General features: G+C 36.8%; 2 protein-coding genes across 2 annotated transcripts in view; both read left to right on the forward strand.

The window, feature by feature from the left end:
* Positions 1–27,958, forward strand: part of ci (cubitus interruptus) — a 152,411-nt gene that overhangs the window by 65,986 nt on the left and 58,467 nt on the right. The window contains exon 3 of the mRNA XM_069506480.1: positions 13,418–14,054. Coding sequence (XP_069362581.1) covers positions 13,897–14,054 — 158 coding nt within the window. The 5' untranslated portion in view covers positions 13,418–13,896. The remainder of the gene's footprint in view (positions 1–13,417; positions 14,055–27,958) is intronic.
* On the forward strand, positions 24,388–27,771 carry LOC117993094 (uncharacterized). Its single transcript, XM_034980825.2, has 2 exons — positions 24,388–24,631; positions 24,849–27,771. The coding sequence occupies exon 2, from the start codon at positions 24,852–24,854 to the stop codon at positions 27,114–27,116; it is 2,265 nt and encodes a 754-aa protein (XP_034836716.1). The 5' UTR covers positions 24,388–24,631; positions 24,849–24,851; the 3' UTR covers positions 27,117–27,771.

Genomic DNA, 27,958 nt, shown 5'->3' on the forward strand with positions numbered 1-27,958 from the left:
TGTACCTGTAAGTGTGGAAAGGAATACTTAATCCCTAATATATGACTCATAAGGCTACTTAATTGAAAAATTTAAGTCTATTGCCAAGGTATTTTAACAATACAAATGTACGCTGATTTAACCTGGAAACCTTGCCAAGATACCTATTCAACAGAATTGATTATAGTGGAACTTAGTGACATTTATTGGTACTTACATCGATACAAATGACAAGATATGGTCAAGCGAACAAAATTTTTCACGGTTTAGAAACCAAATAAGATACTCTTAGATACTACTGAACAACCCGTTTGAAATCCAGACGTCACTGAGGTTGCATTGGTGCATAAGCACCAATGAATCGTTGCCATTTTGTTTGTTCAATAACCCTGTCCATACGAAGTAATATATAAGTCAATGGCTACTTATGTTTAGGTATGTGTTCTGTTAACACTGTTGCATAAAATGGTTAAGTTATAAAAAACTAGCTTATGTTCGCGACTTCATCCGCTCTACACAAATTTCAAACTCCTATTTCACCCCTTTAGGGGTTGACTTTTCAAAAATCCTTACTTAGCGAATGCCTAAGTGATAATAGCTATATGCATGCCAAGTTTCAGCCTGATCTGTGCAGTGGTTTGAGCTGTGCGTTGATAGATCAGTCAGTCAGTCAATCCTTTTATATATTTAGAAGATTAGAAGAAGAAGAAGATAATGCCACATAGTGCACAATTATTGCAAAGTTTAGTAGTGGGAGGGCGGGCGGTGCGTATCGCATGCTGCACTTTGTGCCACATAGATAGATTTGTTTCTTTTGGTCGATAATACAATTTATTCTATGGATGTTTTTACTTTTTATTGCTTTTTAGTGTTGACTACTTGACGCCTTTGTTACAAACTTAACTTTACATCTAACTTTAAAACAATTGAACTATATTTCGTCGTCACTATAGGCTATTTTCCTTCGTGTTTTCGTTTTGAAATCGTTAAAAGTTAAATGTTTGTGTATTCCGCTCGTGATTCTTACCACGGTCGAAGGAAGTAAGGTATATTAAATGTCAAACCCAAATTTAAAGTAATCCACATTGATATAAAAAACTAAGGACATGCAGTTCCTGAAAGCCAAGATAGCTAGATTACAACCTTCACCAAGTGATGGTATCGTGGTCTGAATTCAACGATGTTCTGCAAATATTGTTACTTGGCTAAAAATTATCACACACTTACGTAAAGGAATATAGCGCAAGAAAAACCTTCTGCATGTATCTCTCGTGAGCTTGTTAATCAGCAGGGCGATTTCGTAAAACCTGCATCAATCATTATTACAATCTCAATCGTTGTGATTGGCTGAATTCGTGCTATTCTTGTTACAACAATGCATTGTAGCCAATAGTGACACAAATGCTACATTTTACCCCGGAAGATCAAATAGTTCCCACGGGATTTTTAAAAACCCTAAACTAAGCATACCTACCTAAATCCACGCGAAAATTCTCATCATCATGATCAACCCATCGCTGGTTCAAGCTGGCAGAGCACGGGTCTCCTCTCAGAGTGAGAAGGGTTTGACCATAGTCTATTACGCTGGCCATGTGTGAATTGGTAGACTTCACACACCTTTGAGAACTTATGGAGAACTCTCATGCAAGCAGGTTTCCTCTCGATGTTTTCCTTCACCGTTAAAGCAGGTGACATTTAATTATTTAATTTATTTTTTAACGAAAGTTAGAGGTGCGTGCCCGGGATCGAACCTCCGACCTCCGATTAGAAGGCGGACCTCCTACCCATTAGGCTATCACAGCTTTACTAGGCTATCACAGAGAATCATCTATAATAGTTTAATCATCTTTATAGTGGTACCGATATATTGGTATCTATGGTAGATTTGTATATCAATGGTGAGACAATAAAGGTTGTAACGTGGTGGGTGAAATTTATCACGCTTACTACTTTTATGCTCTATTGGAAGTGACCGGCCTGATTTATTAGGGGTCCGATGGACAGCCATTTTGAATTTAATTATCAAAATAATATCTTTTTTATTTGTTTTAATAGAATTGGGTAATAAAGTTTAATATTATAGGTAAGGTTGTTTATAGGTTTTATAATAAGGATATGAATAAATACATATTATTAATTTATGGTTAAGCTTCTGTATATACATATAAACGAAATGTAGGTACTATTTAGCTAAATTAATATAAGGCCGAGCGCCCATTGTTTCTAATGATTTAATTTGCTTCTTAATTTTATGACAATAATAGAAATTACATAATCATAATGAAAACATCGTAAATAAACTTGCATGCCTGAAAAGTTCTCCTTAATTTTCTCAAAGGTGTGTGAAGTTTTTATTAGAATAGAATAGAATAGAATAGAATATGTTTTTATTCAAGTAGACTTTTTACAAGCGCTTTCGAATCGTCGGGTAGTTTTATTTTACCACTGGTTCGGAATGCCGACTATTATTATTCAGATACAAGTTAGCCCTTGACTGCAATATCACCTGGTGGTAAGTGATGATGCAGTTTAAGATAGAAGCGGGCTATAACCTGGAAGGGGTATGGTAGTTTTTATTAAACCTATGCCCCTTTGGTTTCTTTGGCTAATGACTTACACGGCATCGTACCAGAACGCTAAATCGCTTGGCACTCGTATTGAGAAGAGACACGTGCTCTGTAGTAACTAGTAAGCCGGCGATGGGTTGATGATGATGATGATATCACTTACTTATTTATTGTAATTTTTTAAATAGAGATAGCGAGCAAACGAGCAGGCGGGTCACCTGATGTTAAGTGATTACCGCCGCCCATGAACATTTGCAGCACCAAAGCAACTGCCGATGCGTTGCTGGCCTTTCAGGAATTTCTTCCAGGAATTGTTATTATTATGTATCTACTAGTGTAAAATGTGCAATTTTATAGTTACACAGACTCAAAGATTCACGTACTAGAGCCATTGTAACTTTGAAACTAAACATTTTCATATAAATCTGGCAAACCACAGACGCAGGTTTTTGTAACTAGAACGTGTCTACATAATTTCATTGAGTTTCATTCGTAAATATTCAAATGAGAACCAAATCACGTTTGTATGTAGAGTGCGCTGAGGAAACTTCTCTTAAGACGTTTCATTGGTAAACAAGGCGTTAATGTGTAAAATATCTGAATTATGTGCAGTATTCCGGAACGAGCAACGGTGAATGAACGCTCCAGCTTGACAAATCGTACAAATATCTCATTAGGTATGTGCACCAGTGCATCTTATTGTTGCATTAAATCCTTCATTTTACTAGAAAATATCCGACAATGGTAGATTTTTTTACAGGTAAGTAAGTATCAATGCATCGGCCATTTCTGGCATGCAAAATTTTTCATAATATCACTTCAATTAATAAAATTCTAATAATTCTTCTCCTTCCGTACCTTATCCCACGCTACGTGGAGTCGGCACAATGTCTTTTTCTTCTACTCACTTCTGTCATCCGTCAACGCATATCCACCCTTTTTACACGCATATCCTCTCTCACGCAATCTATCCACATTTTCTTTGGTCGTCCTCTCCTCTTTTTTCCTTCCAATGGCTTCAATAAAAATTGCCATAACCCTTTCAGATTAGCTCACTTCCATCTTAGACTGCATCATCACTTACCACCAGGTGAGATTGCAGTCAAGGGCTAATTTGTATTTGAGTAAAAAAAATAAACTAACGTGTCAACTTTAAGTGCACATTATACTATAAACTAAATAGCATTCAAGTAACGTAAAACACTCGTTATATTACCCCGTAAGATTTTATGTATTATTCATATTCTTAATAAGAATGTCATTTATTAAATTATAGCGCTATAAACACAACTAAATTATTTATTAACGCTTGGGCATATTGGCTACTTATTGTATATTGCTGGACATTTAATAAATGATTCTCAGCGGGTGATTGAAAACCCTATGCTTGGAGTTTCTCTACGGAATCGAATTAGAAATGAGCAGATCCGTAGGAGAACCAGAGTAACTAACATAGCTCAGCGGGTTGCGATTTGCGAAGCATCGGAAAGCGCATCGTTGGGAGACCCCCTCCTTGGTGGACAGGCGACATCAGCCAAGTCGCAGGGAGCTGCTGGATTCAGGCGGCGCAAGACCGAGGCATGTGGAAGTCCCTGCAATAGTAATTGAGAATGTTTTTGTGTAATTCATTACGGGTTTATAATATTATTATGTACCTATATGTTATATGTATACCACATTTATCCATAAAATAGGTAAACTCGCCCGGGCGAAGGTGTGGTGGTTTAAAAAGTCTGAATATATAAAAGGAAAAGCTGACTGACTGACTGACTGATCTATCAACGCACAGCTCAAACTACTGGGCTGATCGGACTGAAATTTGACATGCAGATACTTAGTTATTATGACGTAGACGTCTGATAAGAAAGGATTTTTGAAAATTCAACTCCTAAAGGGGTTATATAGGGGTTTAAAATTTATTTAGTCCACGCGGACGAAGTCGCAGGGATAAGCTAAATAGTCAGTACCCTTATTATGATTGCTAAAGTGTGTTTGTTTGTTTGTTGGTTTGTCCTTCAATCACGTCTCAACGGTGCAACGGATTGACGTAATTTTTTGTATGGGCATACATAAAGACATGGGCTACTTTTTATCCCGGAAATTCAAAGAGTTCCCACGGGATTTTCGCGGGCATCAGCTTGTACTAAATAATAATGGTTGGTCATAACAATGCAGTGATGACTTATGACTAAAATCGTTCTGGTAAAAGAGAAAAAGAAGCGCTATAAAACACCCATGTTATCGCTTCCACAGTGGACTCTATAGCGGATGTTGCCGGACGCGCACGTATCGCCTCTTTCGGCCAAGAGCCCCCGTACCTACAATTCAACTAGAGTTGAGGCTCATTGTAATTTATGGATGTCCGCACGCACTGCCCGCGAATGCTAAGTCCCGATGAAAGGCTTAGCCGCAGCCGCTAGTTCCTCGCGCGTGATTAATTCAAACAATCCAGGCTATAGCCTATTTGTGTGTCAGGTGGTAGGTTAGTTATAGGCTAAAGGGGTATTCGTCAGTTAGCAGTTTAATCGTGTCGTGTTTAAAAGGCGAAGGCTACTTTTTTCGGATGGTAGCTGATGGGACAGATCTGTGGTAGCAAATCATCCTTGCTTGGTTTATCGTTAATTTTGGTACCAAACACTGAAATAACAAGTTAAGATACCTTTTGTCAAATCATACCTGCCTCGTTGATCTGCCTACCGTCTATCTAGGATATTCGGCTTGTGGATCATGAGATATTTTAATTTATAATCTAAAGCTAATATTATAAATGCGCAAATATGTCCGTCTATCTGATAGCTTTTTACGGCACACACAGCTTTTGACGAAATTTGGTACAGGGATAGCTTGCATTCATAGGTTGGGCATCATATTCTTTTTAGTAATAGAGATTGTAGTCGCTGGCATCATCTTGTAAAAATAGATTTAATTAAATACGTTTTTTTTAATATTGTATAAAAATCTCAAACATAAATTTCGCATGCGGATCTACACGTGTCCAGCCATGCATGTATAAATTACAATATAACCACAAGCATTTAATAAGACAATTCGCGTTCAAGCCACAGCGCAGCGAGTAGAGGCCATATCTAATGATGAGGGTATAAGTATCGCTATTGTCCACTGACTTATATGTACGACTTATACGACGCGTAAATGAAGTAAATAGGGGACGGTTTACATTGCGACGTACAGACGAAGTGCGCATGAAATTCTCATAAATGATAAGCAAAAAAATACCTACTAGATGTTTTGCAAGTTTTTTTTTTGTTAAGGCTTGCTATTGAACAGCTAATCCGCCGATCCGCATTTGGCCAGCATGGTAGACTGTGGCCATTCTGAGAGGAGACCCGTGCTCAGTTAACGAGGGTTGATAGTGATGATAATGACAGAACATCCGGGGACCGCTGGACTCAAGCAGTGCATAACACAACATCAGTAGGTGACAGGTGTGTACCAGTTTGAACTACGATGACAACTGGACAAATCAATTTGAATTCGATGACGCTTTCTCTTGTGATCCCACAATGTTAAATAGAGGTCGTTGAATTTAAGGATACGAGATAGGTACGTATGATCAATCACGGTTAGGTATACCATTTACTCGTTAAACTGTTTAAATAATAATTAGTACTGTCACAAAAGAACATTTCTAAAGCTTGAAAAAGAAATCGCGCCAAACTTTTTTGTCATGTACCTACCTAGTTCTTTTAAATTATTTCTTTGAGTTTGTCGCAGTCGCAATGTAAACGTGTCCCAAAAGTCTTTATTGTCCGCTAGACTTATATGCAGTGTTAGGGAATGACTCCGTGATCGAGGGCTTTAATGGCTGATTATACCAATCTTTGGTTACAGCCCGACGCATAATTGGCGGTGATTTGTTATTGAATATCAATTCAAGACCACTTTGATCCTACATGCTTCGATATGCTAGTTGCGAAATTGTTTTAGGGCGAAATATTTGATAATTAGTTTGGGCTAGAGAGAGTCGTACACATAATATAGTACGCAACAGGCAATCGAGGCGGGGACGCCCCGCTCACCCTCACAGCCCCCGTGTTAACCCGGTGCGGGCGAGCGCGGGTGACGTGCGGGTGTGCAGGGCGTCCCCCGCCCCATACCCCGATTGCCATCTCGACCTGTCGCGAATTATACTTACCTAAACCAGCGAGTATAAAGATTGAGATCTATAGAGCGCACTTTGACTTTGCTCAGACTTAAGATTGAGTTAAAACGAGACAGATTTATGTGAGAGATATAGATCTGTCTCGTTCATCAACTCTGTCTTAAGTCTAAGCAAAGTCAGAGTGCGTTCTATAGATTTCACCCTTAGTTAAGTTTCCATTGGTGTGATAATGGTGCCGATTCTCTTGTACACAATCTCTAAACTAAACTAAAATGACACGTCTAAATCTATTGCTATCCCTGTCATAATGTTGCTTGCGGAAAAGGATAGCACTAGATTTAGATCTGTTAATTTAGTTTAGTTTAGAGATTGTGTACAAGAGAATCGGCCCCAATGTAATCATAAATTTTCCCCTTCCTCCTATATCCTGCCTCGCGCTTCTAACGAGGCGTCCGGTGCAGTAATGAGTGCTGTGGTCTTGAGTTCCCGGGTTCGATTCCTGACAAGCATCTGGTCTAGTCTGATGTGACTCGTCGGCCTTTGCTGGTGAGGTAGACCATTTTTAGCGTTCCAGTACGATGTCTCATAATTCATAAAACTTAAATGAAACTCAGCCTAGACGATGCAGTTAGAAGGAGAATGAACTGTCTCTTATCACCAGGTGTAAGAATAGGGGACTTATAAAAAGAAGACTATCTGTTAAAATGTTTCTGAGACACCAAATAGAGTTTACAATCAGTCGTTTCTATATTTCCAGAGTTTCCTCAAGATTACACAATCATAAATCAGAGTGAGAAGGGTTTGGCCATAGTCTATCACGCTGGCAATGTGCGGTTTAGTAGACTTCACACACCTTTGAGAACATTATGGAGAACTCTCAGGCATGCAGGTTTCCTCACGATGTTTTCCTTCGCCGTTATAGCAAGTGATATTTAATTACTTAAAACGCACATAACTCTGAAAAGTTAGAGGTGCGTGCCCTGGATCGAACCCCCGACATCCGATTAGAAGGTGGATATCCTAACCACTAGGCTATCACAGCTTATCAATCATTTTTCCATAAGCATTTGTACAATATAATAATGCATCAATTAACCGAACAGTTACAATCGAGTTTATCGACCCGATATCGATAAATTAACAAAAAAACATCGATGGAGAAATCTAGAATAACGAAGCGAGCCTCGTAACACCATAACTCCTAAAGGGTTCCGAGAAGACATCGGAACAATTCGACGGCTAAAAAACAATTAAATCGTAATTAAAGTCCGTATTCAGAGAGCCGGCATGCGTCTGCGCATTTACGGCGCATTTGGATGTAGAGATGGGGCGGGTTTATATCGATGATTTTAAGACCGTGGCTTGTGGAAGTCCCTATAAGAGTTCTATGTCCACTGTCCAGCTGTGGACGTCTATCGGTTGACAATGATGACGATAATAATGATGAATTGATGGGGGGGGGGGGGGGGGGGGTTGTTTCGGGGTTATGTGCGTTGAAGTATGGAAATCTGCAGCCCGTCGGTTGGCACTTGACAGCGAATCGAAGCAAAATTCTAAAATCATACATTGACATTTTATCCATTTTGTCGGTTCGGTCACAATTATGCTCGGTTTAAATATAGCCCCATAGATTAATTATTGGTCTCGCATGTATAGCCCATATAAAATAAAAACAGGTAGGGTTTCATTGCGTATCTCCCATAATAATTGCTGTAGTGTTTCCTTTCAAGTTACTCAATAATGTAATCTATGTAGGATTCTACCCAAGCAGAGACTATTTTATATGCTAACGCAACAGGATTTCATACAAATTCTTAGCGCAAGCTTGCAAATGTGCATAAATAGACACTTATTTCTCAACCAATGATCGTTTAAAAGCAAGTTAGTCTTGCAGATACGCTTTGATTTGCACAAGAATAATTCCAAATAATTCCTACTAATCAGTACCCTTATTATAAATGCGAAAGTGTGTTTGTTTGTTGGTTTGTCCTTCATTCACTTCGCAACAGTGCAACGGATTTTTGCATAAGTATAGATAAAGCCCTGGTGGGTAACATAGGCTACTTTTTATCCCAGAAAATCAAAGAGTTCCCACGGGATTTATAAAAACTTAAACCCATGCGGACGAAGTCGCGCATCAGCTAGTATTATTATAAATGAAAAAGTGTGTCTATCTGTCTGTTTGCTAGCTTTTCACTGTCTATCCGTTTAACCAATTTTGACAAAATTTAGTACTGAAATAGCTTGCTTCCCGGGGACGAACATAGGGTATTTTCGTTTCGGAAAATCCCACGAGATTTTTGAAAAACCTACACTCACGTGGATGAAGTCGCGAGTATCATCTTTTTGGTAAAGAGTAGATTGCACCCAATAAATTGACATGGGATGCTTTTTATCCCGGAAAATCAAAGAGTTCTCATGGGATTTTTAAAAACCCATGAGAACCCATGAAAAAGTAAATCAAAAAGAAAAGATCTAAGTATGTGTCTTGTTTTTATTGGGAAATCTAAGGCTTATTCACTTTAATCCCTGACCAGTAATAAAATTCCCAAATAAGTCCCAAATATCTTTTAGTATGAAGTAATTTTACAAATTGGGTTACACAATGGTTCCATTCCAATTTCTCATGGAATTCCATGGCTCTTATACTAGGAAATCCCGTAACTTAAGAGCCAGAGCCTTCCCAAGCATAGCTGTTAATATAAAATCAAAACATTTGACACCGTGTAGCTGATTAAAAAAATATATCAAACTCCATTCAATACAAATTTTGAATGGCCGATAAAAGTCGACATTCGAGGCGTGGCAATTCCGCTTTTGAAAACATCGTAAATCTTTTGCGCTGAAAATGAGTGTATAACTAGTTAACGTCCGTGACTTCGTCTGCTCCACATAAACACTTTATCCCCTTTTTGTGTTAGAATTTTGAAATGGTAAACCTTTTTTTTTTCCAAAAGTATAAGTATTAGCCAAGTTGCTGACTAATATTCCCCTTTCCCATCCAATTAAGCGTAAAGTTTGTGCCAGGAGTAGGTACGACAATGGTGCAACGGGTGGGATTTGAACTGGCGACCTTTCGGTTTTCAGTCCGCTCTTTTAATCGTTGAGCTATCGAGGCTCTTTGTTATATACACATTTCACATAAAGAGTTTATGGTTACCTACTTACAGTTGGATTCATTCATAACATTTTATGTTCTATACTAGCTTATGTCCATGAGTTTGCCCGCGTGGACTGCACAAATTTCAAACCCCTATTTTACACCATAAGGAGTTGAATTTTTAAAAATCCTTTGTTAGCCAATGACTACTACATCATAATAGACTACTACATGCCAAATTTCAGCCCCATCGGTCCAGTAGTTTGAGCTGTGCGTTGATAGATCAGTCAGTCAGTCAGCTTTTTCTTTTATATATTTAGATAAACCTATTACGATACACTATCCGAGTGTATAACGACTTTATGGCAATAACGAAATAATTAAATAATCTTTGTATGATCTCTATTTATTTCCTACTCTGTGGTACATTAGGATCCTTACTTTTCTTACACTTAATTTTTCGTATAATTTAATACTATGCACCGATTTTATTATTTGGGCACAAAAAGTGGTCATGATTAAAGGGATTAATTTATTTATTACTATCGATATCGATACAGTTTATAGAACTATTCGGTACGTAACTAATGAATATGCCTTCTTTAGGGGACAATGTTGAGCAGGCTGAAACAATCACATCTTCATTAATTACCGGAGGAATTTTTCTGTGATAGCTCTTCTCGAAAAGGTAGTAAGTATAAGTTAAGAGAGGAAAGCGGACTGGTCCATACAAAAACCTGTCGAATTTAAATGTTCACCATACACAGTCGCTGGGTACTTGGTAATCTTGATATGATTTCATAATTCTGCCTTTTTTGGAATTCGAAGAAAGTTTAATAATATGAATTACTTAAGTATATTCTTTATTTGTTTTGTTAAGTGGTATGCGACTGGCGACTGGTGTTTATATTATTTCGTAATCGAGGAGAAGAAATGTTTTCATACTAATAGAAAGCCGAGGATGAATCTTGAATATTAAGGTACGATTCTATCGTCAGAAAGAATAAAGATGAATTTCTAATAGTTTTATTAATCACTGTTACCACTTTGGATGTTGGTATAGGAATAAATCGGTGTGTCGTAAGACTAACTATTATAACTCAAAATAAACGAAGCGAATGCAGGCAACATTCGTTCTATAGCCTACCTCATAGAGCAGAAACAAAGAGGAGTTGGCCTAAGCAACTGTGCACTGTGATTTTCAACTAGGTCCTGACGTCATCACTGTGGGCGGGGCCTTAGTTAGTATGCTGTCTGCGTTCGTCAGGTTCACATATATTGAGACTCGTATTATCGGTGTGTTTTCGCGTTTTTAAGAACAAAAGGATGAAGTGTTGTGTTTTATCGTGTCAAAGTTATTCAGACAGACGTTCTGATGCTATGAATGGTATCACATTTCATTTGTAAGTAATTTTATACGTAATTATTAAAATAGTTCTAGATTATTGACATCTAGTGTGAGATAGCTGAACTATGTAGTGACATCAATATATCGATGTTAGGTCGCTAAGCGAGTAGTTTTGCTACTAACCCGCAGATGGAAAATTGAGAAGTGGGCGGCGTTCCACAAAATGCCCCCCCTCCCTCACCCCGCAAAATGTCACTCGATATTTCATAGGGAAATCTTAATACAACATCTCCTCTTTGTTTCTGCTCTATGGCCTACCTTCACATCAATCCATTCCTACACTCACAAAATATAGATAAATTAACACTGTCAAGTCAATATTTAGAATCTACCTACAACTGTGTACATTATTTTATAATAGGTACCTGCATTTATTTATAATATCTAACAATACCCTAAAACGTTTCCATTGAAACATCCGATCCGATATTATAAAGGGTCTGACGACGACCGATAGCAGTTACTATAAGTATAATCGCGTACCTACTACGAGAAAAACTGACACAACAGATCTTTTTAATACTAACATCAGCAGAAAGATATTAGATAACTTTTCCAGGCGGAAAATTCACCAGATGAAGATGATTACATTGCAAATATCATATACCTATTGTTTAAATGGCTGAAATGATTAGGTGAATTATTAGTATATACGAAGTTTTCTCGAAATAACTGCATTTTAGGTGTTATGTAATTAGATGTAATTGCGATAACCATTCATCACAATTATAGTTGTCAAAGTTTGATACTAGACTTGCTAATATAATTTATTAATTTCTTTAAGTTTAATTAGGCAATCTTATTATGAAAGTAAGTAGTAGGTACTCCAACAAACATCGACGTTCAAAATAGAACCAAAGTTTTGATGGCTTACTTTGTAATAATCAATTCGAAAGTTAATTCACTATTTAATTACTTTTATTGAAATGTAGGTAAGTAACAAATTGATTAATTCACTCATTCTTATAAAAACCAATTAAAAAGAAAGTCAAGTTGCTTGTGCCTATCTACGTGATAATTTTTATGAGTTCAAAAAAATATAAACAATTTAATCGCTCGCTTCCGTAGACTGATGCGATCGTTGTATGATATAATGAAACCGGCCAGCAACAGCCAATTCTGTCGGACAATGTGATCAAGTGACCAATTCGAATGCGTCATTGAACTTATCTTTTAAGTTTTTCGCTTTGTAACCTGTCCTTTTATGTTATTGTGGTGTACAATAAAGAATATAAGTACATACGTAAACTGTTTTTAGCTAAACACTTTCCATAGTGTACAAATAAATTAAAAAATATTATTTACTCAGATACAGATGCAAAGACGCCTCGGGGCGGGTTGAGTCGCCATATCGGCCCCGAAACCGACTACACTGTATGTGATAATGACGATTCGGTCGACTGGTCGCTCAATTAGTCGCTCGATTTTTTGCCGTGCCTGCAACTTGTTAAGATTTATCATTAATTAACACTCATTCCAATGCAAGTAATTTAGTTTAAAGTAAATAAATGGGGACTTGAGTCTTTAATGAATATGGAATTTTTTTAATAGTCTTAACAATTTTTTTTATTGACAAAATGATTCCTTCTTAAGTGTTTATGACTGACTTCTGAAATGTTGTAATATTATATCCGCTATTTCAAATGAGATAAGGTTCAAAATTAATAATGATAACTCAACAAATGAAAAATTGTTGACCATAATATGGATGGACTGGACTATATAAAGAAATAAATGAAACATTTCAGAACAAATTAAAATTATCTTTAATGAATATAATTCAAAAATAATAAGTGCTCATTCACGTATAAAATGAAGACATAATAGAGGCAATTAAAACCAAAATGGATCACGCACACATACACGCATTTTGTTTTTACAAAAAGAGCTGAAACTAAATATGTACCACGTTTTTGGCGCAATTTTGATTGCTTAGGTCTTATGAGTGGAAAATCCCAGGTTCAATCATCGGCAAGAGTATTCTAGGGATATAAAATTTCTGAAAAATTTGCTTGGGTTTTCATAAATCCTTTTTTAGCGGATGTCTAGCTCTACGTTATAAGCTATCTGCATGCCAAATGTCAGCTTGATCCGTCCAGTATTCTCAGCTGTCCGTTGATAGATCAGTCTGTCAGTCAGTCAGTCAGCTTTTCCTTGTATATATAAAAATTAAGTAACTACGTATTTTAAACGAAGCTATCGAATTGTGTAATCAACACTTGATTTTCTTTTTGTTACAGATTTAAAAAGCCGTACAATGATAATAGAAAATCTAAAACAGGACAGTTTCACTAGGAATGATGAAAAAAGTGAACTCTAACACTATGAAGACTATGAAAAAGAAAATAAAGACATTCCGATTTGAGTTAACCTGACAAAAGTTGATCTAAATGGTGCTAAAACAGTTATGATTGGAATTTTAAGTGGTATTACTGAAGCTAATAATAAAACTGACCGAGTTTTTCATATAGTAGGACTAGTGGATGCTATAGAGTTAGATTATATGAATAATGTTGAAAAAACTTCACTGTAAAATAACCATGACGATACAAAATAAAAAAGAGATACTCAGAATAGAATTGACTTGATGAATGCTATTTCTAATGGTGCTGTTAAAGTAATTGAACCTTTCAGTGATCTTGGTGATGTAAATATTCAAACTGGTAAAGTTATTAGTGTAGTGGGACTAGATGGTGCTATAGTGATAGGAGATTGAAGAATGCCTGATCGGGAGTCGGTAGGGGGTCCTGGGACTGCGGGCAGCGGTGGTTTTCTCCCACTACAGTTTCCATCGGCGTTCGCAGCTTTTCATGCGACCACTCCTCCTGGAGCGCCAACGGCCATGCATCACGCCACACACTACCACCACCATGCGCAGTAAGTGTTTTTTATAATTTTTATACTATACTAGAAGATGCCCGCAACTTAGTTCGCGTCGATTTAGGTTTTTAAAATCCCGTGGGCACTCTTTAATTTTCCGAGATAAAAGGTAGCCGTGCCCTTTCCCGGGATGTAAGCTAACTCTGTACACTCATTTCATCAAAATCGGTTTAACTGTTGGGCCGTGAAAAGCTAGCAGACAGACAGTATGGGTCTGTCGAAAAGGCGGATTTAACCCCCAAGGGCGGTCATTTTACTAATCATTGCAACCAATTTTTTTCTATGGGATCAAACCTTATTGGAAAAACAATGGAGATGGACCATGTAAGGAAGTCAAAGACAAGGCTAGGCACCAATGATAAATTCCTGCGACTAAAGCGTGGATCGTAAGTTAAAAAAGAAAAATTGGTTATGCATCTGTTAAGACTTCCGTCAACATTATTCTTGTGATAGAGGCCTTCATTAAAGCTGGCGTAGAGACTCAGGCCTAATGTTTTCTATTTTGTTTTAAAAATGGATAAAACATTTCCTACTAGTGCAAAAATGTTCTGACAAGATTATTATCTACCCAATAAGTTCATAAATTGCTTTATTTTATAAGCCATCTTTGACAATTTTATGACCATGATTTGAGTAGAAAAAACTGTTTTTAGCTTTAGCATTTTTACTCGGTTTTTAATTCAAAGAGGCAAGCATATTAAGTGTTATCTGTAGTACATTAAGCGTTTATTGGTAGTTAAATAGCTTGTTGTTGCCGTAATTTGCTGAATTTAGTACCGAATTGGCGGAATATTTTCGTATCGGATGAATCCATCTATATGCGTAATTTGATTATATGCGCCTGCAAGTCAAGTGTCCTTTAGTATTACGACCGTTTCATGTGCTCGGCTCGTTCCAAAACGCCAGGTCCATTTATTGGACTAGTCCATAAAATAGAGTGGTTCATTAAGCATTTGTCCCTATACAAGCTGTGAGGCTTTTTATTACATAACTGTATCAGCTACCTTTTCACGTTCTATTAATATTCTACACCGAACTTTGTTGTGCAAACAATTTAGTATGGTCAACTTTTGTTACGGATAACAAACTTCTTTATTTTCCACAGTCTCATCAATAACATAGTTGATTATCTATCTTGGTAGGATTTTAATACGTGTGTTTCAATTCCTGCTGTGATTAGGTAAATTTATATTGGCTGCAGGTAAAAATCCTAAGGGTTGCCATAAAACTTCAGTCCTACGGCTTAGATCGTAAAACGTTCACGTGAGACAAGGTGTTACTTAATGGTAATTTATTGCAACAACGGACGTGCCCGTCTGAATTAACAACATTAATCTCCTCTAACTGGACATAATGGCCGCACAAAAAAAGGATCGATGCTGAATCAATGAGCCCCCAACAAATGACAAACAGGAAGTCATCAAAGGAATTGAGACGTTTACGATATTAGGGCGGAGATTAATAAAAGCAGGACGGTGCGTTTCAACAAATAACTTACTCGCCGCAGTCAAAGGATATGTGATGTATGAAGAGGCAGTGCTGCTGCGGCCGACTGAAATGATTAATGTTCCCACTGTCTCGCATGCTTGTACCTCGTGGTACGCTTCAGGGAGTAAGATTTTCAACTCGAATTTACTAAACGCTTACGAATTTACCGCGCTGATTAATGGGACGTTAAAACACCTATGTGCCACAAGTACAATACTTTTTACTTTATTACTACGCTTCCCAGAATCAATAGAGGCTTTGTTCGTGTACCAGTAGAGTTAAATGAAGAAGTCTCTTAAATCATCCACGAGAAGATGGATGTTGCCTTACGCTGCTTAATTTATATCCGCTCTTTAGAGAAACCTTTTTGGTTGTCTGTCTGTCTGTCTGTCTGTCTGTCCGTCTGTCTGTCAAGAAACCTACAGGGTACTTCCCGTTGACCTAGAATCATGAAATTTGGCAGGTAGGTAGATCTTATAGCTGACATTTGGGGAAAAATCTGAAAACCATGAATTTAGGGTTAGATTACACAAAAAAAATTAAATTGTGGTCATGAACTAATAATTAGTATTTTCAACTTTCGAAGTGAGTGACTATATCAAGTGGGGTATCATATGAAAGGTCTTAACCCTGTAAACTCTAAAACAGATTTTTATTTATTTTTATGCATCATAGTTTTTGAATTATCGTGCAAAATGTCGAAAAAATACGACTGTAGTACGAAACCCTCATTGCGCGAGCCTGACTTGCACTTGGCCGGTTTTTTTAATAACTATATAGACTTGCGCTTGACTGCAATCACACTGAATAGGAGATGATGCAGCCTAAGGTGGAGCGTGCCTATTTAATAAACCCGTTTCTATATCAATTATGTGGTAACATATTTATAAAATCAAAGTATATTATCCAGGGATGATTGATGGTAATGGTTTTGGAATTCCTTTCCCTCTGATGTCCAGTGTCCCTTCAGTTTGGGGAGTTGTGCGCCGGAAGCGGGGCCGAGTGTGCCCATTAACGACTGCACGGTGCCTCATTTAACCCGCTGCTACGATAATTGCCACCACGTGTTTATTTCCAAGCGTTCTAATTATATCACGCACAATGGGTTGGACACGATCGGTTATTTTGGCTCCGTTCGCCTCGTCAAAGTCAATTTTGCCCCGGCACAAAAGAGGTGTTGCGAGTCGGCTGTCGTTTGATTCATTAACTGGAAACCTTTGAGCTGATGGATCAACATCGCGTGCCACTTCGCCTATTAATTCATAAAGCCTTTTTAGTTTCGCATCACTGATCACTTTGTGCTTTGGTATTTTAATGTCTTTCTTACTTGTTGTATCGACTTCTGTGGAGAAAGCTTTACTGATTTTCAAAGTAGTTATTTTAGTTAATAATTTATTCTCCAGCGAGATTTTCAGTGGTTTAGTGGTGTGCGGGGCTTTCCCACCCTGATTGCCATCTCCACCTGTTGCGTACTATATCTAGTTCAATGAATCAGTATCTAATATATTTTTCACAGCTTAACTTTGTTCAGAAATGTTTTCTGTCTGCGTGATACGTCTGTAATATAAACCGTTCTTAAATTTATCGATGGGCAGGCACAATAAAACAGTTACAAAAATAAAACTTTTCAATATGATATTACGAATGTGTGTCGATGAAGACGATAAATAAATTAAATTCCTTTTTATAAATACAAACTTTATTATGAAGAGCTAATTTCATTTTAATTCATTTTATATTATCACGATAATATTGCAACATTGTAGTTTTCATATTGAAACTTTTATTGCGATATATTCGGATATGTTGATATGTTAATTATTGCAGATAAAACGCTGAATTAAAAGATGCAGCGCTTTAATTTATATGGCTTTAAACTCGATTTTAAATTACACACCTTGAAGAACATGTAAATCCAAATGGATCTAAGTTACCTATTTATTTACTATGTATGAAATTCTATCAGATTTATAAGATTAGATGTTTGGGTTGAAACCCCATGGGAACTGTTTGATTTCCCGGGATAAAAGTAGCCACTCTCAAAGTCTTTAACTATACTCCTGCGAAAATCACGTCGAACAATTACTTCGTTGCGACGTGATTGATGAACAAACTAACAAAGATGGTTAAAACACACTTTCGTATTTATAAAATAGGTAATTATTGTCGTAAAGCGCAAGCCTATATCCTATATCGCATTAAAAATACTCCTGCGGGAGCAGCGGGTGTAAAACAAGAAAACATAAATTACAAGAACGCATATTTTAATATAGACAACGGATACATACCACAATTAATTCGATGTTTTATCCGAGTCCAGTATAATAACATCTTCAGAATAATGTTGGGACTGCCTCGGTACTGTAGCGCGTCCGGTATGTTTGCGGATAACTGTGTAGACGGCTTCTTCGCAATCATACGGAAAAGGATCGCCTCAATTAAAAGTAGGTTGGAGAGAAGTCCTAACATTATCCTGAAGGTGATAGCAGACAGACAGGACAGCGCTCTCAAGGCGCACTGGATGTCTGCATTAGTTAATAAGTATATTAATTATATTAACTAACATAGAATAAGTTTCTTACTAACATACATTATATTATAATATAGTTACTAACATAGATTAAGATGGTTACTAACATAATATTGTGGGCCTTGATGTCTGTGAAATAAAGATTATTTATTTATTATTTATTTATTTATCTGTCGATATTTCTACCCATTTGCAAATTAATCGATATCTACATTAAAATATGTCGTTAAACCACGAAATAAGTTTAAAACGTTAGATTACAAGAACTCCATCTCAATAAAGAGGCAAGTGTCTAATTCCCGACACATGTTACACAATAGTTTGCCACACACGACGAATAATAATATGATGATAATGCCTTTGTTTTAACCGTCCTATTTTGTATTTTGCTCTCGATGATTTGTGAAGACAGCGCGTACAATGAGATCGGGATGCGGGCGAGAGAATGGGATATTGTGCTATAGAGACCATTGTGGAGACATGTGTTAGATGAAAGTTCCCGTAAGCGCCTTTATAGTACTTTAAATGCGTGTTTATGCACGAGAAATATATTATGTTGTGGAGAATACGGGTCAACGTGTTTGCATGAATATATTATACTAGGTAGCTGATGCTCGCGAATTCATTCGCGTGGATTTAGGTTTTCCAAATTCCGTAGGAACTATTTGACTTTCTGGGATCAATTATTTCCAAATTCCGTAGGAACTATTTGACTTTCTGGGATCAACTATTTCCAAATTCCGTAGGAACTATTTGACTTTCTGGGATCAATTATTTTCTCTAAGCCTTTAAATGAATCCTTGCCAAAAATCACGCTGATACGTTGCTCCATTACGGCGTGATTGAAGGATAAACCAACAAACAAACATATTTTCTCATTTGTACTCATACGTTCCATAAATCGTAATGATTGTTGTCTAATACATAGTTATAGGAGTCCGTAAGTAAGATATGTATAATATACGAATTCACGGCTCGTGCCCGCCAACATAAACCATCCCTAATACGTACATAAGTAGACATCATGATCAACCCTTCACCGGCTCACTACAGAGCGCGGGTCTCCTCTCGGAGTGAGAAGGGTTTTGGCCATAGTCTACCACGCTGGCCATGTGCGGATTGGTAGATTTCACACACCTTTGAGAACATTATGGAGAACTCTCAGGCATGCAGGTTTCCTCACGATGTTTTCCTTCACCGAGCAAGTGATATTTAATTAATTAAAACGCCACATTATTCCGAAAAGTTAGAGGTGCGTGCCCGGGATTGAACCCCCGACCTCCGATTAGAAGGCGGACGTCCTAACCACTAGGCCATCACTGCTTTATATACGTCACTAGGAATTTCAAAAAGAATTTCTGCACTTGAACCCAAATAATCCCATATGTCTTCTATATGCTGTACAATATCTGCTCATTCCATTACATTTTTGACATTTATGTTTATACCTTCAGTTGCACAGACGTGCGTTCAAGACAAACATATAAATCACTCGAAATGAAACGTGTTAAATTCTGTTCGGTCAGTTTTTGCATTTCCGAGAATAATAATTGGACAGGACGACCTGTGGGAAATGCAGTAAACCTCGTCTATTTGTGAACTCAACAGTAAAGTTATGGGCACCAATACACAGCTGGACATTAACGTATTAAGAAAGTAGGTTCAGTACGCGGCTGAAAGTAATGTACATCGGCCTTAGAATGACATTCCGGCTTTGTAGAGCGTTGTCTCTGTCACTCACACATATATCGTTTTGTCGGTCTCAACGACAGGGACAACGCTCTACAAATCTGCTATCTCCTTCTAAAGGTGGATGTACATTACTTTCGGCTGCGTACTGTACCTACCTAGTTATTACTCGAATTCAAGACTTTATTGTAATTTTCTCCATTTTAATTGTTTTAAAAGGCTTGCTCTGGATTACCATCTCACTTGATGCTACCATCTAGAAATAGTATCTATCTCTACAATATAAAAATGAATCACTAAATGTGTTGCTCATCGCAAATCTCAAGAACAGCTGAACCGATTTCGCTAATTCTTTTTTTTATAATATTCCTTGAAGTACGAGGATGGTGCTTACGGAGAGAAAAATTAGAAAAAATTGAATCGACTGTTAGACGGAACGAAGTTCGCCAGGGCAGCTTGTTTCTTCAGCTAATGATTTCTAACACTATTCCGAATAAATAAAATACTTTGTCGTAAGATTTTTTACACCTTGGTATAATGTTATCTCCCAAAGCCACCATGGTCCAAACTTCATAGTCGCTGATCGTGCCTTCCTGTATTAGGGACAATACGCAGAGAAACTTTCAGCTTTTATAAAATAACAAAAATCTGACCCTCGCTGGCTCTTGGTCCATTAGATCCTCACATTCTTGGAATCTTCTGACATACCCGCAGTGCCATTGACGGGCGTTTAGTTAGTCGAATCTCATAAAAATTTGATCTCTATCCTGATAGCTCGTGGAAATCTTTAAGATTATTCATATTGCATTCAGTATTAACTGGCGTGTTTCCACTTGAGACCGTCATTAGCAATAACAATAAGATCAAGTCGTGGCGGGTGAATTCAAAAGTTGATTGATTTGCAAGAAAATATATAAGGTTGAACCGGCTCCTTTAAAAATGAATGGGCTCTATGAGTGTTTGGTTTATTACCCCTATTGTTTACGTGGCATGTCGAACGTAATCCTATTGTTATTGGTAATGACGGTCTCAAGTGGAATCACGCCAGTTAATATTGAATGCACTATACATTAAAAAAAAGTTATGGCCGCTGTACTTACATTCCACAATAGTTTTCCCAGAAATGTCTTGCTCTTGCTTTTGGTCTTTGTCGGTAAGATCCACGAATTCAACGGCCAATATAACCCACAGTTACATTAAGAGCTTCCTGTGTTCATACAAAGTTCTGACCATCTTGTCCAATCTATAACCCTCATCCCTCAATAAAAAAGGAGCCAATCGGTCAATCGACCCATAAACCAGTTCCGGTCATAAATTGGTCATTCCCTGCATCCTGTTACTGTGAAGCTATTGTCATAACCGTTTACAAATAGATGGATGCTGTTAGGGTTCCCACTTTCTTAAATTAAAATTAGTTTAGTTTAGTTTAATATTCTTTATTGTACACCAAAAAGAAAAGACACAAAAAGAAACATGTAAAAGAAGAACATACAATCAGCGGCCTTATCGCTGTGAAGCGATCTCTACCAGGCAACTAGGTTGAAGAGGATTTAAGGGCTAGTGAAAACTGGGTTTAAGGTGTACGTAAGTTGTTAGGGAACATAAAGATAATAATTATAATATAAGTAATATGTATATTAATAGCCACAGAAATGCCTTAATAATAATATATAGATAAAGATATACATAGGTACATATATAATACATAATATATATACATATATTAATATATAATATAGTGATAGATGAATAATAAATATACAACAATAATATTATGAGTAATATTGATGTTTTAATTGTAGGATAATATATTTAATAATGTGTAATTACATAGAAGGGTTCTGACATTTTAGATAGTGTTTATATACACGAGTCTTGAAAACGTTAAGAGACGGAGCTTGTCGTACCTGCTGAGGAAGGGCGTTCCATAGCCTGATTGCTGTAACAGTAAAGGAATCTGAATATAATATATATAAAATTAAAATTAAATTAAATTTAAATGGCGCTTAAATACTAACACCACTAAAAACGAAAAATCATACCTATATCTATATGATCTATGCTTTAGGTCAAGTCAATCCTTACGTTTCAGATACGTATGATGAATACGTATTAGATACAGATATTATTTTTCGTTTTTAGTGGTGTTCGTATTTAAGCGCCATCTATGAAAATTTTATCGAACGTTGCCCTGAAACTTCCTCATTCGCTAATTCAGTGTCAAACACTGAATGATAGCAATGTAGAACTAACCAATGTCAGATGGAACTCAACTGTCAACTTGACATTGGTTAGTACTACATTGCTGCTTCACTGAGTGATATTAACATAGCTATTTTTATACCAAAATTTCAGGTTTGCAACTCATTTCGTTCGTTTACAGCGACCTGTGACACACGGAAAGACAGACAGACATCAGGGTAGTAGGACTCCGTTTTACCCTTTGGGTACGGAACCCAGAAAACAATAAATTTTTAACCACGCCAAGGTACTTATTTAGCAGCTTCCTTTTAATTACTTAAAGCAAAGCGCCCATTATAACATTAATCGACTCAAACAATAAATCGAGTTCTCGTTTTACGCGCGATTGTTTCTTGCCAGGACTGTGTCGCATTAAAAGTTCTCATGGCAAAAAAGGAAGAAACAATTTACGGCTTTAATGCCTTTTCCCGTAATACAGTAGTTTGAAAGCAGTGCAGTGGCATAATGAAAAAGGCTACTTAATTCTTTAATCTGGACGCTAGAAATAAGGGTGTTTGTACACACATGAGATTTGAATTTTTATTGATGAAAATATTATTTTTTGACTAGTATTAAAGTTTTGATATGTACTTACTTATGGACTAAGAGCCAGCGCGTGTCAGACCTTCGTTATTTTATAAAAGCTAAAATTTTCTCTGCGTATTGTGCCCAACACTGAGAGGAACCATGAGACTAAGTGTCTGGCAAATGGCAATTCTGAAGAAAATATAAAAAATAGATTTAATATTTTGACGTAAGATTTTTTACACCTCTATTATCCATCTCCCAAAGCCACCATGATCCAAACAACGTTCCTCCCAGTGTTGGGGACTATTCAAACTCCATTACAGCAAAGTGCAGTCATCGCTAGTTAAAACAAGCTTAAACTAATAGAAAATAAGCTCAAAGATAAATCACAAGTATTAGAAATTGATAAATATCCTAATAAATACCTTGTTGAAGCTATTAAAAGCGATCTGAAACTTAACACGCACGATTTAATGAGAAGTGCACCTGCATCGCAATTGTTTAGCTACTGTGCGCACGCAACGTTGCATGATACGCTTTTTGTTATTCGATTTTTTCCTCTCTCGATGTTTTTGTTTCTCGATATTTTGTTTATCGATTTTTATTCATGCCACACCGTCGGGATTATTAGGTTTAATATGAGTCTCTCGATTCAATTTCGCCTTAATACTGCCTTAATTTTACTTGCGATTTGTGAATGGTGGTTATTTTGTGTAAAAGTTTAATCATGTTTTATGCAAAGATATATTTTAAATACGTTGTTTAATTCTCGATTTTGTACTTTCTTTCGAGTTGCTAACCGACTTTTGCTATGACTACGGTTGACTACGGTTGATATTATGAACTTGTTGATTCAACTAATTATTTCTATTTTCAATCTCTTAACTGGTTGGAGATGGGAAGCTTCAGCCGTGGCTAGTTACCACCTAGGTGCCACGGATTGACGTGATTTTTTTTATGGGTAATGGGTATAGATAAAGACCTGGCGAGTGACATACGCTACTTTTTATCAAAGAGTTTCAACGGGATTTTTAAAAACCTAATTCCACGCGGAAACACAGAAATAGTTCTCTTCAATTAACCGATAGTCTGACAATCCCACAACCCAACAACCCAAAATTTTTAAGGTCAAATTAAGGACTGGCTTATGGAAAAATGTTTCTATAGTGTAAATGATTATATGACCCATTAATGTAGATTTGACCTTAACTGTTTTGTTGCTGTTGTAGGATAATTATTTATATTTTATGATAACTAAATTTTTTTTTTTTTAATTATTATTGACATCGACATGCGTTTTTAATGTAATAGAACAATTTGCACACTAAGTTATTGGTTGAATGTGTTAGAACAAAATAGATTTAAGACCAAATTGTACCACATTCTAGCAAATAAACACTATTTCTATTTCTATTTCTATTTCTATTTCTAACATGGTAATATCTAAAATGGTAAAGTAAATACGGAGTTGTAGAAATGTAAAACAAAATGCTGCATGTAACACAATACGCTATCAAAGCTGCGTTCGGAAACTCGGCACCTGTTCACGTGTTTACAGAGACAACATCTTTAACACCAAAACATATTCTACAAGTTACGAGATGACAGCGTTTAGACTCAGCAAGTATGGCTATAGTCCGCGACAGGTCGAGATGGCTATCGGGGTATGAGGCGGGCCCAGCACACCCGCACGTCACCCGCGCTCACCCGCACCGGCTTAGCGCGGGGGATGTGTGTGTGTGTGTGTGTGTGTGTGTATAAGTGTCTGGCAATGACGTGATTTTTAAGAGAAGAAAATATAAAAAAAAATTACTTTATAGGGGGAGGGGGGGCACATTGATTCACGGGGCACATTGGTACAGTATCTATATCTCAAAACCGATAAACGCTACACAGTCCGGCACATCACTAGAATGCTCAAGGGCATTCACAAGAATGACAGTTGTGACACCGTTCGCCGCCAGTTTGCCGTTGGACCTCAACGGTCACTAACGTGTTGAAAGTGGCGTGCGCCGCTGCCTACAAAAAAAAAACGTGAAATGTAATTGTGTCTCAGGAGGATTCTTTTAGTTGTTTTTGTTATTATTTGTTACTACAGGTAAGTAAATATAGTTATTATTGTATTTTAAAATGTTTTTGATTGCATTATTATTATATATTAGATAAAATTAATTGTTTGTGGAAAAAGTCCGTTGGGGCACTTTGATACGGTAATGTGCGGGGTACAATGATACGTATCAATCTGCCCCTCTAGTGTATTAAAGTGCCCCGTCAAAAATAATAGTTTATTTTATTGTTTATTTTCTTTTTTTCAGAAAATGGTGCGCACGTACAAACCCAAAACTGATAGAAAAAATATCAATGAAGAAAACATTGAAGACGCAATACGTGAAGTATTGTCAAAGACTTTATCTATACGCAAAGCAGCCGACAAATATAGCATCAAAACTGCGACCCTACAACATCGCATAGAAAAAGCCAGAAAATCATTTGAAGCTACCAGAATATTATCTACAAATGAAGCATCCTCTTCATTACAAGCAGAATCTTCTTTATCACAAGCAGGTCCATCTTCACCACAAATAGCACCATCTATGGAGATGGCACAAATAGCGTCATCTTCAGCACACACTACTACTGCAGCTTTATCATCACACACTGCTACAGCTACTTCATCAAACATCTATGGTTCCAAGTATACCGTTGCACAAGTTTTTTCAATCGAACAAGAAAAGGCATTGACTCAATATTTATTGAATTGTAGTAAAATGCACTACGGCCTTACATTGAGACAGCTTTTGACTTTGGCATACGAGTTCGCAGAATCCTCAGGGTGTAATTATCCAAAATCCTGGAAAAAAAACAAATGCGCTGGAAAAGATTGGGCAGCTGGCTTCAGGAAGAGAAACCCAGAATTGAGTCTACGAAAACCAGAAAACACAAGCGCAGCAAGAAGCTTTGCTTTTAATAAAGCTGCTGTAGCTCAATTTCATGATAATTACGAACGCATAATGAGACAGTACAATTTTACACCCGATCGAATAATAAACTTAGATGAAACAGGCATAAGCACAGTTCTTTCTACTCCTAAAGTTATTGCTGGAAGAAAACAAAGACAGGTGGGACAAATAGTTTCTGCAGAACGCGGAGAGTTAGTTACTTTCTGTGGTATTATTACTGCTACTGGTTCTTCTCTTCCTCCAGTTTATGTCTTTCCAAGAGTTCACTACAAAGATCACTTCCTAAATGGAGCTCCTGATGGAAGTCTAGGGTTGGCAAACAGAAGCGGCTGGATGACATCAGAATTGTTTATAAGAGTTTTGAAACACATTCAACGCCTTACTTCGAGCAATAAAGATAACCCAATTCTAATCATTTGTGACAACCACGAATCGCACATTTCAATAGAAGCTGTTAACTACTGTCGTGACAACGGTATTGTTTATTTGAGTCTGCCCCCACACACGTCACACAAATTGCAACCGCTTGATGTCAGTGTGTTCGGACCCTTCAAAGGCAAATTGAAGATAGCTTTCAACGACTGGCACATTCAAAATGTTGGAAAGACTTTGACCATATACAACATTGCTGAACTGTCAAAATTAGCATATTTGGAATCATTTACACCAAAGAATATCATAGGTGGTTTTTCCAAACCTGGAATTTGGCCAATTAATAAACTGGTATTTGGGGACGACGACTTTGCACCGATAGACATTTTCAGCACAGGTTATCACGATTTGACAGATGAGAACACTCACAAAACACAAGATTTACATTTTGTAGACTCGGAAACAACTCAAAATAATGAAGTTGTTGATAGAGAACAAAATAAAACTCCTACTTTGGATACCGACCCAATTTCAGTGTCTGATGCTGACGATTCTCTACATGTTTCTTCATCACAGGCTATGCTTACTCCTGACGTAGTTAGACCTTATCCAAAAAAGGCGATTACTGACAGTGTCTTAAAAAGAAAAGGAAGAGAAAAGGGACGATCAAGAATATACACTGACACACCAGAAAAAAATAGATTAGAAAGCTTACGTAATGAAAAGGACAGGAAAAGAGAATTACAAAAAGCAAAACAGCATGCAAAAGAATTGAAAACAGCGAAAAATCTGTTGGGGTTAACTGAGCCAAAAAAGAAAAAGAGAGTAACTTCTTTGCCTGCAGAAATAGATTCCGATTCTAGTCTAGATGAAGTCGTGATGACGAGTGATAGTGAAGACATTGAAATGCCATCGGAATCAGAAGAAGAGGTAATTAATGAAGAACCAGTTAATCCTGAACACATAAATATTGGAGATTTCCTACTAATTAAGTTTGAGAAGAAGAAAACTGTGATTCACTACGTTGCCAAAGTCGTATTTAAGTATAATGTGACAGAATATGAAGTATCATATCTCAGAAAAAAAACAGGGTCTTATAAGTTCATATTTCCAATTGTGGAAGACAAAGCAAGTGTGGATGTTAGAGATGTAGTTTTGCAATTACCAAAACCAACTTTCTCCAAAGGCACATCTCGAACATCGTCGCTTTATTCATTTTCGGTAGGTTTAACTCGATATAATATCCAGTAGATTGTTTTGTAATTTATATGAGAGTTTTTATGATTATTTTTGTTAAATTTTTGATGTTTGTTTAATTTTTTAAGAAAACTATTGTTCATTTTGATAGGAGGTTCTAATATTATATTTTCATTAACAATATTCAATGTTAAAGTCTGATTACTTAGTAAGTATATAACTGATTATATAATTAAGAAAATAACAGAGAATTAGTCTTGTTCTATGATGACAATATTGTTTTTTTTTGTGATTATATTTCTTAAGTAACTTAAGAGACTGATTATGGCTAATGTGCACTCTTAATAAAAAGTGTTTTGCGATCTCAATCAATAAAATTGTTTTATTTCTTAATTTTAAGTAATAATACAGTTTATATTGGGTTTTTAGTCAGTTTAAATTTGCATTTCATATGGATCTAAAATACGTATCAAACTGCCCCACCCCATGTATCAAAGTGCCCCACTGGTGGGGCAGAATGATACAAACATTTTATTTTCTTAAAATCACATTATCTCTATACGTCGCCAATTTTTGCGGTTTTTGCGTAGCCAAAATGTAAGCTGACATATCAGCCAATGCACACATCAAAACAAATATTTAAATATAATGCTTTATGGTCCTCAGAAAAGAGATTTAATTTTTGTGTATCAAAGTGCCCCCCCTCCCCCTACCGATATAAGATTTTTTACACCTGTATTACCTGTTATCTTCCAAAGCCACCATGATCCAAACAAACGTTCCTCCCAGTGTTGGGCACAATACGCAGATAAGCTTTCAGCTTTTATAAAATAACGAAGCTCTGGCACGCGGTGGACGGCTTAGTCCGTAAGAAAAAGATGCGAATACTCTAAAAT

Source organism: Maniola hyperantus, chromosome 23 (genome assembly GCF_902806685.2).
Source record: "Maniola hyperantus chromosome 23, iAphHyp1.2, whole genome shotgun sequence".
NCBI classification, from domain to species: Eukaryota; Metazoa; Arthropoda; class Insecta; order Lepidoptera; family Nymphalidae; genus Maniola; species Maniola hyperantus.

What these genes read in the sequence shown, in the direction of transcription:
- LOC117993094 (XM_034980825.2), top strand. Translation starts at nt 24,852, where the DNA reads ATGGTGCGCACGTACAAACCCAAAACTGATAGAAAAAATATCAATGAA.